The sequence below is a fragment of the Hypomesus transpacificus genome, chromosome 18 (assembly GCF_021917145.1).
Source record: "Hypomesus transpacificus isolate Combined female chromosome 18, fHypTra1, whole genome shotgun sequence".
In the NCBI taxonomy this organism is placed as follows: Eukaryota; Metazoa; Chordata; class Actinopteri; order Osmeriformes; family Osmeridae; genus Hypomesus; species Hypomesus transpacificus.
In genome coordinates this window covers 11,686,788-11,699,340 of record NC_061077.1, presented here as the reverse complement: position 1 = coordinate 11,699,340, position 12,553 = coordinate 11,686,788, and the positions used below count along the sequence as shown (strand labels likewise).

Sequence of the window (12,553 nt, the reverse complement as noted above, 5' to 3'; positions counted from 1 at the left end):
TAGGCTATGTATTATTTTAATGAACATAGCAAATATATTATAGACTTGTCCTAAACGGGCCTTGTGTGTTTTATCAAAGTTAAAGGTTGTTATCTTTTCTTGCCATTTAAGTATAATATTAATAGAATCGAAAGCTTGTTGACACAATACGTAACACATTAACAAACAGCACCATCTACTGATTACACAATGAGTAGCTGACAATATTCCTAGGTGAGGTTTTAAATCCCTTCGGCTGTACAAGGACCTCCGAATCCTTTTTTTTCAAAATATAGTTATAAGAAAGTTCAGGACAATCAACCGTTCAGTTCAATGACACATGACAGTAGTGTTGCCTCAGGCAGAAGCAGAAGAAGGAAAGTTACCAGTCGCATTTACTTTCCCTGCTTCAGCAAAATAATAACCATGCCCATATACTAACCCAGAGAGAGCATAGATCTTAGAGGAAGTTTGACAGTCACAACCCTTCTCACTCAGTCGTTCAGTAAGCTAAGTGTAAACAGCTTCAGTGTTTGAGTTGACTCTGGAATTTATTATTTTGTATTTTACTTTTACCAGGCAAATCACTTAAGAACATAATCTTATTTACAAAAGCAGCCCGGCAAGACACCAAAAGGCCTCTGTGGCTACTGCTCCTCGTCTAAGCCGTGGTAGAAGCCGGTGTGTCGTCGGTGCTGCTGGACGGGCATGTTCCTCCTGGTGTTCCTCAGCTTCTCCAGGTCCACCTCCACCAGGGCCATGCCCGTCTGCTCCCCTCCGCAGTCCCCCATCACCGCCCCCCAGGGGTCCACCGCCAGCGCGTGGCCGTACGACGAGCGCTTCTCGTGGTGCCTGCCCACCTGGGCCGACGCCAGGACGAAGCACTGCGTCTCGATGGCCCGGGCACGGAGCAATGTCTGGAGGCGGAAGGAAATGTGTGATTTGTTTTACGACGTGGAAATAGGGCCTCGGGGTGGTAGTGTGTGGAAGTAGGAGTGGTTGGAAGTGTGTCGTTGACTCTACTCACTTCCCAATGGGCTGTTCCCGTAGCAACAGTGAAGGCCGATGGGTAGGTCAGGATGTCCGCCCCCTGCCGCAGCAGGGCCAATGACAGCTCAGGGAATCTCAGATCATAGCAGATGCCCAGTCCAACCTGGAACCCAGTGAAGAAGACAGGGAGGGCAATTCTTAGAATGTTGAATTAGATTGTGGGATTTTCAATCGGATTCTACTGTGTACATTCTAGAATCTTGCATTGGACTCGGAAATGAACAACTACTACAGATTCTGTTTAAATTTCTATGGGGGTTTTTGTGCTGTCGTTCCAACAATGTACACAGAGTTTGAAGAGAGGAATAGACCTTGCCAATGGGTGTTTGTACAGGGGGAACCAGGGACGGTCCAGGTATGGTGAAGGCACTCTCTCTTAGGGATACGCCTTTCTCTGGAAGCTCAACGTCAAACAAGTGGGACTTTCTGTACACTGACACAATCTCACCTGTAGAGATAAGGAGGATGTGTGAGAGCGTGTGTGTGTGTGTGTGTGTGTGTGTGTGTGTGTTTGTGTGATACCTTGATCATTAATAATGATGTGACTGTTATAGATTCGTCTGTCGGCCTCCCATTCATGTCCTCTTTCATGGAATCCACCAAGAGAGAGCCACACTCCCAACGAACTGGATGGGAGGGAATGGAATGGAATCACAGAATAACAGACAGAAAAGAACTGCACGGAACACTCTAGAACATCTCTGTCCATAACTTAGGCCACTGGAGGCTATATGGTACCTGGTACATACCTGGCCAGTTGTTTGTAGTGGGATATGATATCTCCAGACAGACTCTCAGACAGCATCAATGTTTCTTCTCGACTGGAGCCTATGTAGTCAAACCCTTCTGGTAGGAACACCATGCTGGCCCCGCCTTCCTTAGCCCCCTTCACCAACTGTCTGCAGGCGGAGAAGTTGGCCTCCTTGTCTGGGGTTGCTGTCACCTGGCACACAGCTGCAACTGGAATGGAGGACGACATCCTGGAGTAAGACGGGATGAGAGAAAAAGTCAAACGTGGATAAAGAGCTGAAAAGTAATGAAAGCAAAATATAACTGGTTAAATTGGTCAGTGACCAAGTATTTAATCCGTTTGAAGAAGAATTAACTGCGGGTTAATTAGTTACTGGCTTAAAATTCCAGACAATGAACTGGAATGTTGTTACGCTGTTGTAAACAGTTCCCTTCTAACAATATGTAATGCATTGCCTAATATACGTGTCTTGTTAGACTACCTGTGTTGAAGTCGGATGCAGCTCAATCTTGAAGACGCCCGAAAGCACACTTGCTTCACCCGAATTCTCAAGGTGCACCTGAGCGCAAGCATTGAGTTGCTGCTGGTTAAAAAAAAAAAAACAGTATATCTGACGAAGTTCAAGCTGTCATATTAAATCTCCCACACAAGCAGGCACGTACTTGAAACTCCTTAAAAAAATCAAAACGGCAAATATGTCGCCTTTTACTACACAAGGAAAAACACTCGATTAACGGCAAACATCGCTATGCGGTCAATGCGTAGCATGAAGGATTTTCTTTTCAGGCAATCACATGAGACAGCTCAAGACAGTAAGTCTGGGCCTTCAGCTTCCCCACTCTAGCAACACCCTTCCAAGATGGCAGCGAACAGTAGCAGCACGGGTGGCAAACCCACTAACAGTACCGCAGGAAAACCGTCTGGGCCCTCGGCCGAACAGGTATCCTCGCTTTCTGCAAAATACAAAATATTAAATTACTCGTTTGCTTGCTTTTCAATAGCTGTATGCCCGGCCGATTATGTGAAATCACACATTCATTTACAGAGCCAGTTGGCTTGCTAGCTACTGTCGCCATCATCACTCACTGCTTCCTATTAGCGTGTCCGTTAGCTACAGTACGCGTCTTACCACTTTAGTAACTAGCAAGCTACTGTACTTACTTGGATGCAATTTGTATGTTATGTATTGTGTTATGCTACTGGATTTTCAATCAACCTTAAAATACTCAGAGTGTGACATGGTTTTAAGTGCATAGGATCAGAGTCGCACCCTGTCTATAATTTATAAGAATGAGGCCAGGACTTGGTGCTGAGCAAGCAAATATGCTATTTTTGCCTGGGCAAAGAGCTTCAAAACGTAGCCTGGCTCCGTACAGCAGCGTCAATCTAGCTAGATGACAAATCAATCCAGATATAATGTGTTTAGTCTCTTCTCGCTTTACGTTGGGTTCATTACAGACAAAGCTACATCTAGAAAACATGTTTAGGCCACAGAGAAATACAATGAGTCACATTTGTGTAAGATTGTGATTAGATTTGTGTGTGTAGGTTGTGGCCTCCTTTCAGAGAATGCGTCAGGAGCAGCGCAGTATGGCCTCAAAGGCTACGGAACTGGACATGGAGATTAACGAGCACAGGTACCACCTTTACCTATGTATCTATCTGAAACACCTCTTATAGACTCAGTTTGCTACCAAAGTCAGTCACCTAAAGAAGTACCCTTCACCCAATGCACTGTTTGAGATCAAGCTAGATAAATGACCTTCACCTGTTCTATGTGCAAACATAAACAAGACAAGGATACTTAGTATTAGTAAGCAGTAAGAGACTTATCTCATATTGTTTGAAAATGGATCTTTCGCTTTGCTCGGCTCTCACCTTTTACGTCTTGTTTAATGCCTGTGTTCTCTAGCTTAGTCATCGAAACCCTGAAAGATGTGGACCCTACTAGGAAGTGCTTCAGGCTGGTGGGGGGCGTGCTGGTGGAGAGGACCGTGAAGGAGGTTCTACCTGCATTAGAAAGCAACAAGGAACAGGTGCGACTGAAACACCTACATACTGAGCTGCCTGTTGCTACTCATACGCACTGTGGTTTAAGATTACATTACATTACATTCATGCATTTAGCAGACGCCTTTATCCAAAGCGACTTCCAAGAGAGAGCTTTACAAAAGAGCATATGTCACTGATCATAACAACGAGGTAGTCCCAAACATTGCAAGCAGCCAAAACATGAAGCATACATTGTGAAAAAACTAAACAAGTGCCAAAAGGGAAGACCCATAAGAGCATGCAGTTTTACAAGTTACAAATTAAAACAACATGAACCACAAAAAAGTGCAGGACTGTACCTGTAGAAGAACAAGCAATAGTAAAATATTTCAGAGAAACACCTACATACTGAGCTGCCTGTTGCTACTCATACACACTGGTTTAAGATGGCTTTTCCTCTGACAGTATTAGCTACGCGAGCTAAAGTCCACTCCAGACACTGCCAGACTGGGTTTCCCCCGGGCTGGGTGGTCAGGTTGATTCAGTGACGAGAAACTGTAAACTCTAACCCTACGTCTCCATGGCCTTCCCTCTTTATTTTTTCTCCCTGTTGTACAGATCTCGAAGATCGTCGAGTCCCTCAATACACAGATGCAGACGAAGGGCCGAGAACTCACAGAGTACAGGGAACGCTACAACATCCGATTGGTGGGAGAAGGAGAGGATCAGGGCAAATCAGCATCATCCTCCGATAAGGACAGCGAAGGGGGCGGGTCTAAAGGCGGGGCTGGTGTTCTAGTTTCATAGGGTTAGCAGTTAGAAGCATTTGGTTATGTAGGGAAATTGTGCCACATGCAACATCAGTACAGATCCTAGACAGCATTTTAAAAAGGACGGGGATTTACAAGTGTCATGCATGAATGAAAGACAACATCACCAATGTCTTGCTGTTGGGATTGGGTTTCCAGAACATTGGATTTAGGTTCAAATAAAAGGTGTTTTCTGTTTAGACTGGTTTGTTCCGTGATTGTTTTGAGAGAAACCTTCTTAAAGTCAGTGTTTCACTGGTTGTCATCATATTGAAATGGATCCATAAGCCTTGTATGCGTTTAGCTGATGTTAACACTTTGTGTCTAATGACTGTAAACAGTTAATCATTTTGGAATGTTTACATACTCGTGTCTTGTAGAAAACACATTTGGATATGAATGTGATGATTACTCTCGTCATCAAAATAAGTAGTGCGGTATTGTAACAGGTTTATAATTATTCTGAGGCCTTACGGTTCAGTTTCATTGGAAACTCTGTATCAAAAAACATAAATCATAAATGCTGCCCAGGATCTGAAATGCACTGTACACAACGTTCATGTAGTTGAATGTGGAAAATTTGTTTTTGTTAATGTTTGAATAAACAATATGGCAAAATGTTGCATCCTTATATTTTCTTATAAAGTAGTGTTAAAAGCACTTGCAATAGAACGATAATTTACCTATATCAACTTTTCAATGAAAAACACCTGAAATTATAGATATATAAGAATTATTTGTCCCATCCTAAAAAATGTACAGTGTCAAAAAGTGTCGACGAGGATGGGATTCGAACCCACGCGTGCAGAGCACAATGGATTAGCAGTCCATCGCCTTAACCACTCGGCCACCTCGTCCTATGAATTTCCACCGGGGGATTGAAGAGTTTTTGTACCGTAAACAGAAGATTGAAGGGTTTGTTCGGAATTGTCTTTACCGTCCAATTCCTGGCGGGTAAGCCGCCATTGTGAAGGCAGAGCTTGTTTGGAATTGTACGAATTGTGTTTGGAATGTGTTCGGAATTGTGTTTGCCGTCCAATTCTTCGGGCTATGAATTAGAAGTGAAACATGCCCGTCTATATGGTTCAGTACGGTAAAAATGTTGAAGAGCACCGACGTGCGCTGCAATAGCCAGCCTAGCTCAGTGATTTTGATATGACATGGACGAAGCCTGACGGAAGCACACACACTCAGATATGAAAAAGGCAATAATTTTTCTATCGATAATCGTATCGAACCTCGTGGCAGCGTTACCCATACACCATTGCAATGTATTCCAACAGTAGGTCTGGTCCCTATTGTCTTCCATGTCCACAACGACAGCTACATGTTATGTTAGCATAAGATGGCTAGCCCACACCAAACATATCATTAGATAGATAGCCAGCTAGCTGGTTACTGGACTTCACTTGCCGAACAGTCTGTATGTAGTCTTCTGGAATGCATTTCTCCAAGAAATGTTCGGTGTTCAAGGTAGTGCTCAGCGCTCTACTGATAGTGGCGCTCCTACAGATAATCTATCTGAACTTTCTGTCAAGGCTGCACGGTAAGCAGCAACGGTACCGCTTCTCCGAACTTTTCGGGGGTTCTGGCAAGAGAAACGGAAACCCGGAGAAAAATACTCGGAAGGAACACCTCAGATACTCGCTGTCAACGGGGGGGATCTTCGACAGCAGCGGACAATACCGCGTGTACAAGAACTTGATCAAGAGCGACTTTTCAACTAATCATAAGCCAGGAGCAGACCCCAGCGCAAATATCTTGGCCCTGGCCACGCACACGACCATCAACAACCTACATCACCTGGACTCTCTCATGGAACGCTGGCAAAACCCTCTGTCGGTGGCCATATTTGCACACGGACAAGATGCCAAGTTTGCCACAGCCCTGGTTTACGCGCTCAGCACCTTCTGCCCCCAGATCCAATCCTTGGTGGACTTCCACTTGGTGTGCCACTCGGGGGAGATGGCCAGCTTCCCTGACCAGGACCGGGAACACTTTTTGGGGCTGGAGGACTGCGATGCGGTCTTTGCCCGCCTAGAGACCCACAGGGATCAATTCAAGAACTACGCCATTGGGAGCAACGTCTCCTACCCCAACAACCTCCTTCGGAACGTGGCCCGGGGCGGCACGGACGCATCCTACATCCTGGTCATCGACATCGACATGGTGCCCAGCGCCGACCTGCACCCACAGTTCCTCGCCATGGTGACGAGGCGCGAGCCCCTGTCAGACGAGGTCTTCGTGATGCCCGCCTTCGAGATCCGACACACCAGGAAGATGCCCGCCACCAAGTCGGAACTGGTCCAGCTTTACCAGGTGGGCGAGGTGCGACCTTTCTACGAGGAGCTGTGCCCACGATGCCAGGCCCCCACCAACTATTCCCAGTGGGTGAATCGCCACGCCCGAGGGGCGGGGCCCCTGGAGGTGGCCTACACCCTCAGCTGGACGGACCCCTGGGAGCCCTTCTACATCGGGCCCCGCAGCGTGCCTCTGTACGACGAGAGCTTCAGGCAGTACGGCTTCAACCGTATCAGCCAGGTAGAGGCGTCCAAACCTGGGTGTCCTGGGTGTACGACTGTGTGTGGGTGTGTGTGGGTGGGTGGGTGTGAGGCAAAATGGAACACGGGCATACAATTACATTCGCTTTTTATCTCACCCACCTGTCATAAACATATCTATAAATAACTCTTACCCCCCCTCCCCCCTCCCCCAGGCCTGTGAGCTCCACGTGGCGGGCTACAGGTTCTCCGTTCTGACTTCCGCTTTCGTGGTGCACCAGGGCTTCAAGGTCCAGGGAGAGTTCCACGCCAAGAAGGACGAGGAGAACCGACGGAACCGCTTGCTGTTCCGCAGCTTCAAGGAGGGTCTGAAGAGCAAGTATCCGTCGTCCCCTCGACGGTGCTGAGGGGTTGACCCCACCCCACTCCTCTTAACCCCGCCCCCCTTCATTTTAACCCCGCCCCCCTTCCTCTTAACCCCGCCCCCCTTCCTCTTAACCCAGCCCCCTTCCTCCGTAGATCTGGTCTGGCACCACTACAACCATACAAGACCGCAGAACATGAACCGTTTATACAGTGCTTTCTCGCTCACACACACACACACACACACACAATGTGCCAATCAATCCAAGTAGATCAACCACTAGATGGCAACAAAAACAATAATAATAACAAAACAATGTCTTCTTTCAGTGTGTTGAACCAAGTGTGAACAACAGCCTGTTCTCTAAAAGTCCCAACACATTTCTGTCAGATTACTGATGCACACTGATTCTACAGTGTTGTTCTAAGATGGGCACCGCCCCCCTCCCCCTGCCAGAGTGTATCCAGGCATAAGATGTCTTATGACACTACACTGGAAGCTAATACAAGAAATACAGTAAATCAGAAAAATATTTATTAGTATTATACCACACATGACACTGAAAAACAGTTAAGTTATATGCAATAGTATAAGGCTAAGCTATCAAATCTATGACAACTTTTTTTTACTACTGATGAATTTACAAAGGAATGCTTTTATTTATAAATGTTTACGTTATGTTTTACTTGTGTGTCAAGTGTTGCAGGTGCCATTCGAAACGTCTTTCTCATGTGTTGGATTAATGCAGTGTACTGCTGATGGACTTTGTAGACCCACAGAAGTGACTGTAGCAGAATAATATAAACTATGGGAAAACACAAAAGTTGTTCAACAAATAATACATATTGTACATTTTTATTTTGGTGTGATTTTTACATGCATCATCAGCACACTGTTATTAGAGTGTAATATTTTGTTGTAAAAAAAAATACCATAATTTCCCATTTTGAGAATGCAGTTATTTAAGAATTATATTAATAAAACAGATGTTTGAATGATTCCATATGTCTGGGTTTCTAGATAACAAGTAAAACTGATATTTTCTGTCATTCCTGTATCTTATTTCAGTCTCAGCATCACAGAGCTATTTTATGTTTTGTCCACTAGAGGGGGCACTTACATTTACATTTAGTCACTTACATTTAGATACTCTTACCCAGAACGACGTACAGTAAGTACAAGGACATACCCCCCGAGGCAAGTAGGGGGAAGTGCCTGGCCTAAAGACACAACGTCATTTTTCACGGCCGGGAATCGAACCGGCAACCTTCTGAGTATTAGCCGATTACCTAACCGCTCAGCCTCACCTGGAAAACCAAGCCTCTATACTGAGCAGGAAAGCGTCCTTCAGCTAAATTTCCAAACATTTTTATCAGGTGTGAAAACTGTATTCAGCTAACCCTTCCACCTTAGAATCTCTGTACTCTAGATTCAAACTCGAGAATCAATTTCAATCAGAATTAGAAGGGATTTTATTCGCCATGAGTATTTGCACAAACAAGGAATTTACTTTGGCAGGGAGGTGCATACATTAAACATATAGGAATATTGGAACTTAAATATGTGGATTAACTATACAAAAGGAGCAAAGTCTAGCTAATACTAAGGGGAATAAAAAATAAAATATAAGTAGCCCTAATTAACAATCTAACCTAAAAATACAGATAGTGCAAACAATACAATAGTGCAAATTGCAATGTGCAGGGTGTCATTGTGCAGATTGTGATTTAAAGTCAGTGTGAGTCCTTGGCCTTGTTAGAGAGGCCAACAGCGGATGGGAAGAAACTGTTCTTGTGGCGTGAGGTTTTGGTCTTGATGGACCGCAGCCTTCTGCCGGAGGGGAGTAGCTGGAACAGGGAGTGTCCAGGGTGGGAGGGGTCGGCCACAATCTTCCTCGCTCGCCTCAGGGACCTCGAGGTGTGCAGATCCTCGAGGGAAGGCAGATTGCAGCCGATCACCTTCTCAGCAGTGCGGATGATACGCTGCAGTCTGCTCTTGTCCAATCTTCATAGACACACTGGACCTAGAACTAAACTCGCCTACATAACAAATGGCTGCCGACAGAGGAGATTATCACAGAACACTCAAATTGTAAGTGTTGTATCTGAGTCTCTGGGACTAAACAGCGGGACAGAAGCTCACAACATGTCTCAGAGGTTTATATATGTCCAGCCCTCTAAACCTCTAAGAATGTGACACCTGGTCCTTGGCGTGTTACAGGCCCACATCCAATTAAAAGCTCCTGTTGTGTAATTAAGCTCTGCATAGGAGTGAACTCCGAAGTGTCTCCTAATCTCACTACGCTATGATCAGGCTAAAGGTGGACACTGAGCTGTCAGGCCAGACACAGCTCTGAGGCGAAACTGAAGGACAGCAGGGAAGAGAGAGGACGTATGTGTTAGGACCCGGTAACAATGTTGGACAAATGTACAGTGCTGTAAGTGCTCGTCGGTTTGAGGCAGTTCTGGTCAATGTAACAAGGAGGAACCCCAAGGAACAGCTCTCCTACTGTTTAATGAAACTAGTCGTGTGGGCGTCTCTCCTTACCCCTGTGCGTGTGTGCGTTAATCAACTATAAGGGTCATTCATTCACCTATGAGAAAAGTCTAAAAGTACGGAATGCAGGGATTACATGACTGAATACTACATGTTTATAAAGGGGCCCAGTTGAATATTTTTTCATGGTTTCCCAGATATTCTGTACACACTTCTACACACTTCTAAAGGAGAAGTAAGCTGCTGGTTTGAAGTCAGTTGGCTCGCTGTGTGTCGGTGTGTGTCACGTGTAGGGTTAGCCACCGGACGGTCAGTGTGTGCTGTGGCTAAGCCAGAATGAGTGTGGCTGAGAAACATGCAAGGTGGAGATGCACGCAGAGAAAAGCATCTATTTATCTATCTGTCTGGTCTGTCTCATCAATCTGTTCATCCCTCTTCGTCTGGCGGCTTCATGAGCAGTCACATAGCACCGTTTCCTTCCTCTTCCTCCCAGTCTCACTGCTCCTCATTAACCTTTTCCCCTCCATGTCTCTCCCCATCCAGGGCTCTCCCCATCCAGGTCTTTCCCTCCACCTCCGTCCCCCCCTCCCCCCCCCCCCCACCGCTCAGTCCGCCCCTCCAGGGTGTTAGAGTGGCAGAAGGCTGGAGAGGGGGGGGGGGGCTAGCATGGATAAGAAGAGGCATTAAGCAGGTTTGGTGAGGTAAAGTGGGGTTTATCTCAGCAGCTTTGGGGAACGCGGCTTTATTTGGGTCAGGGAGCTTTACGACACAAGCAATTAGTGCTGTCCTGCCAGCACTCACTGGCAGGAGGCCTTCCTCTCGACGTCTAGATTAGTCGCACGCTAGTTGAGGAGAACACAAGAGGAGGATGAGGAAGGAGGGGGAGGAGGAAGGGGAGACAAGAGGAGGAGGAGGAAGATGGAAAGAGAACAGAGAAGAAGTATAGGAGGAGAGGAGGAGGAGGAGGTAGAGGAGGGAGAGGAGGATGAGGAGGGAGAGGAGGTAGAGGAGGATGAGGAGGGAGAGGAGGTAGAGGAAGGAGAGGAGGAGGAAGTAGGGAGAGGAGGATGAGGAGGGTGAGGAGGGAGAGGAGGATGAGGACGGAGAGGAGGATGAGGAGGGTGAGGAGGGGGAGGAGGATGAGGAGGATGAGGAGGATGAGGAGGATGAGGAGGGAGAGGAGGGAGAGGAAGGAGAGGAGGAGGAAGTAGGGAGAGGAGGATGAGGAGGGTGAGGAGGGAGAGGAGGATGAGGACGGAGAGGAGGATGAGGAGGGTGAGGAGGGGGAGGAGGATGAGGAGGATGAGGAGGATGAGGAGGATGAGGAGGGAGAGGAGGGAGAGGATGAGGAAGTAGGGGGGGGGTTGTAGGGTGAAAGATGTCAGTTTTATTAAGCGGCAAAACATGCTGAATTTGGTGCCATCTTACAAGAGGTCCTGTTTCACGGGTCACTTACCGATAGGGGATCCAAAGGGTCGGTGACCCTAGAGGACTAGAGGACATCGGTTCAACGAGCTGATCGTGTAACGTAGCATGTTTGACTGCTGTCTAAATGACCTGACACAATCAGGGGGCTTCTTGCATGCCATGTACGGTCACAGCTTCCTACGGTGACAGCTCATTTGGAACCACTTGACTGGAAAGGCAGATTCAACAAGCCCTGATTGCCTTTGCATGTGATTACGGACAAAGAGTTGGGAATAATGAACAATGGATTTTGGTGTTTCAAAACCCATTGACACTGTATGACTATGTTTAGCCTGTGTTCTGCTCCTCTCTTTCACCAACCTTCTCTGGAGGAGGGGACCCCTCTCTGATTTGCTTCTCCCAAGGTTTCTTCAATTTTTTCTCCTGTTGGGAGTTTTTCTGGGAGTTTTTCCTTGTCTTCCTTGAGGGTTTAGTTGGCTGAAGGGCAGTTCTAGGGGCGCATGTGAAGCCCTCTGTGACATGCTTGCGTGTAAAAAGCGCTATACAAATACATTTGATTTGATTTGAATAACCCAGATCATTTCTGTTGAGACTCAAAGTCAAACACAAATCTGTTTGAACTACAAATGTTGGAAAGTAAGTTACAAGGATGGTTTCAATCCAAACTTCAACTTGATAATTGTTGTCAGTCATTCAGAGTTCTTTCATTCAAATTACTTGACAAAAAAAAGTAACGATTGAGGCCATTCAAGAAAAAGAAAATAGAAAAAACACAGAACCTCATCACAACCAGGACTTCTATGCATGTTGTGTGTATGTTAGCGTGCATGCATGTTCTGGTGTGGTCATGTGAGTCAAAGATGAGCTGAGGGAGAGTCAGAGCATTACAGGCATGTCCAATGACAACAGCCCGCCAGCTCAACTCACACCTGCATGGTCCTGGAGCAGGGGAACCGATGCACTTAAACAGGGGAAGGCTTAGAAGGTGTCCAGTGGCAGTGTCGGGAGCGGGTAACCCTGAGAGACATGACCTGGCACACATATCACCCTGCCAGTAAGCCCTGCGCCCAGGGAGCTCTGACTGCTTGGGCTTTAAACCTGTCCTGCTGACAACCCACCTGCCCTCCACACACACACACGTACACCCCACCTGCCCTCCATACACACACACACACACACACCC

General features: G+C 46.5%; 3 protein-coding genes and 1 non-coding gene across 4 annotated transcripts; 2 read left to right on the top strand and 2 right to left on the bottom strand.

Annotated features, from left to right (window-relative positions):
- Nucleotides 1-511: 511 nt before the first annotated feature.
- Nucleotides 512-2,362, bottom strand: nit1 (nitrilase 1). The gene is made up of 6 exons (XM_047040792.1): nucleotides 2,262-2,362; nucleotides 1,779-2,009; nucleotides 1,552-1,655; nucleotides 1,341-1,477; nucleotides 1,007-1,132; nucleotides 512-896 (listed from the first exon to the last, which is right to left on the bottom strand). Exons 1-6 carry the CDS (start codon nucleotides 2,351-2,353, stop codon nucleotides 627-629), a joined length of 960 nt encoding a protein of 319 aa, XP_046896748.1. The 5' UTR covers nucleotides 2,354-2,362; the 3' UTR covers nucleotides 512-626.
- Nucleotides 2,363-2,554: 192 nt separating this feature from the next.
- pfdn2 (prefoldin subunit 2) lies at nucleotides 2,555-5,199 on the top strand. Its single transcript, XM_047040829.1, has 4 exons — nucleotides 2,555-2,720; nucleotides 3,329-3,417; nucleotides 3,693-3,816; nucleotides 4,391-5,199. The coding sequence occupies exons 1-4, from the start codon at nucleotides 2,640-2,642 to the stop codon at nucleotides 4,577-4,579; spliced, it is 483 nt and encodes a 160-aa protein (XP_046896785.1). The 5' UTR covers nucleotides 2,555-2,639; the 3' UTR covers nucleotides 4,580-5,199.
- A 157-nt stretch (nucleotides 5,200-5,356) lies between these two features.
- trnas-gcu lies at nucleotides 5,357-5,438 on the bottom strand. The gene has a single exon. It is a non-coding gene; the product is annotated as a tRNA-Ser (tRNA).
- A 188-nt stretch (nucleotides 5,439-5,626) lies between these two features.
- On the top strand, nucleotides 5,627-8,445 carry b4gat1 (beta-1,4-glucuronyltransferase 1). Its single transcript, XM_047040748.1, has 2 exons — nucleotides 5,627-7,122; nucleotides 7,298-8,445. The coding sequence occupies exons 1-2, from the start codon at nucleotides 6,022-6,024 to the stop codon at nucleotides 7,487-7,489; spliced, it is 1,293 nt and encodes a 430-aa protein (XP_046896704.1). The 5' UTR covers nucleotides 5,627-6,021; the 3' UTR covers nucleotides 7,490-8,445.
- The last annotated feature ends 4,108 nt before the right edge of the window (nucleotides 8,446-12,553 follow it).

Excerpts from the sequence above, each read along its gene's own strand:
- nit1 (XM_047040792.1), bottom strand. The coding sequence starts at position 2,353 with ATGCTTGCGCTCAGGTGCACCTTGAGAATTCGGGTGAAGCAAGTGTGC. Across the intron at positions 1,656-1,778 it reads CACTACAAACAACTGGCCAG|TTCGTTGGGAGTGTGGCTCT; the intron begins GTATGTACCAGG and ends CCTCCCATCCAG. Across the intron at positions 897-1,006 it reads CGGGAACAGCCCATTGGGAA|ACATTGCTCCGTGCCCGGGC; the intron begins GTGAGTAGAGTC and ends TTCCGCCTCCAG.
- pfdn2 (XM_047040829.1), top strand. The coding sequence starts at position 2,640 with ATGGCAGCGAACAGTAGCAGCACGGGTGGCAAACCCACTAACAGTACC. Across the intron at positions 3,418-3,692 it reads ATGGAGATTAACGAGCACAG|CTTAGTCATCGAAACCCTGA; the intron begins GTACCACCTTTA and ends TGTGTTCTCTAG. Across the intron at positions 3,817-4,390 it reads TAGAAAGCAACAAGGAACAG|ATCTCGAAGATCGTCGAGTC; the intron begins GTGCGACTGAAA and ends CCTGTTGTACAG.
- b4gat1 (XM_047040748.1), top strand. The coding sequence starts at position 6,022 with ATGCATTTCTCCAAGAAATGTTCGGTGTTCAAGGTAGTGCTCAGCGCT. Across the intron at positions 7,123-7,297 it reads GCTTCAACCGTATCAGCCAG|GCCTGTGAGCTCCACGTGGC; the intron begins GTAGAGGCGTCC and ends CCCCTCCCCCAG.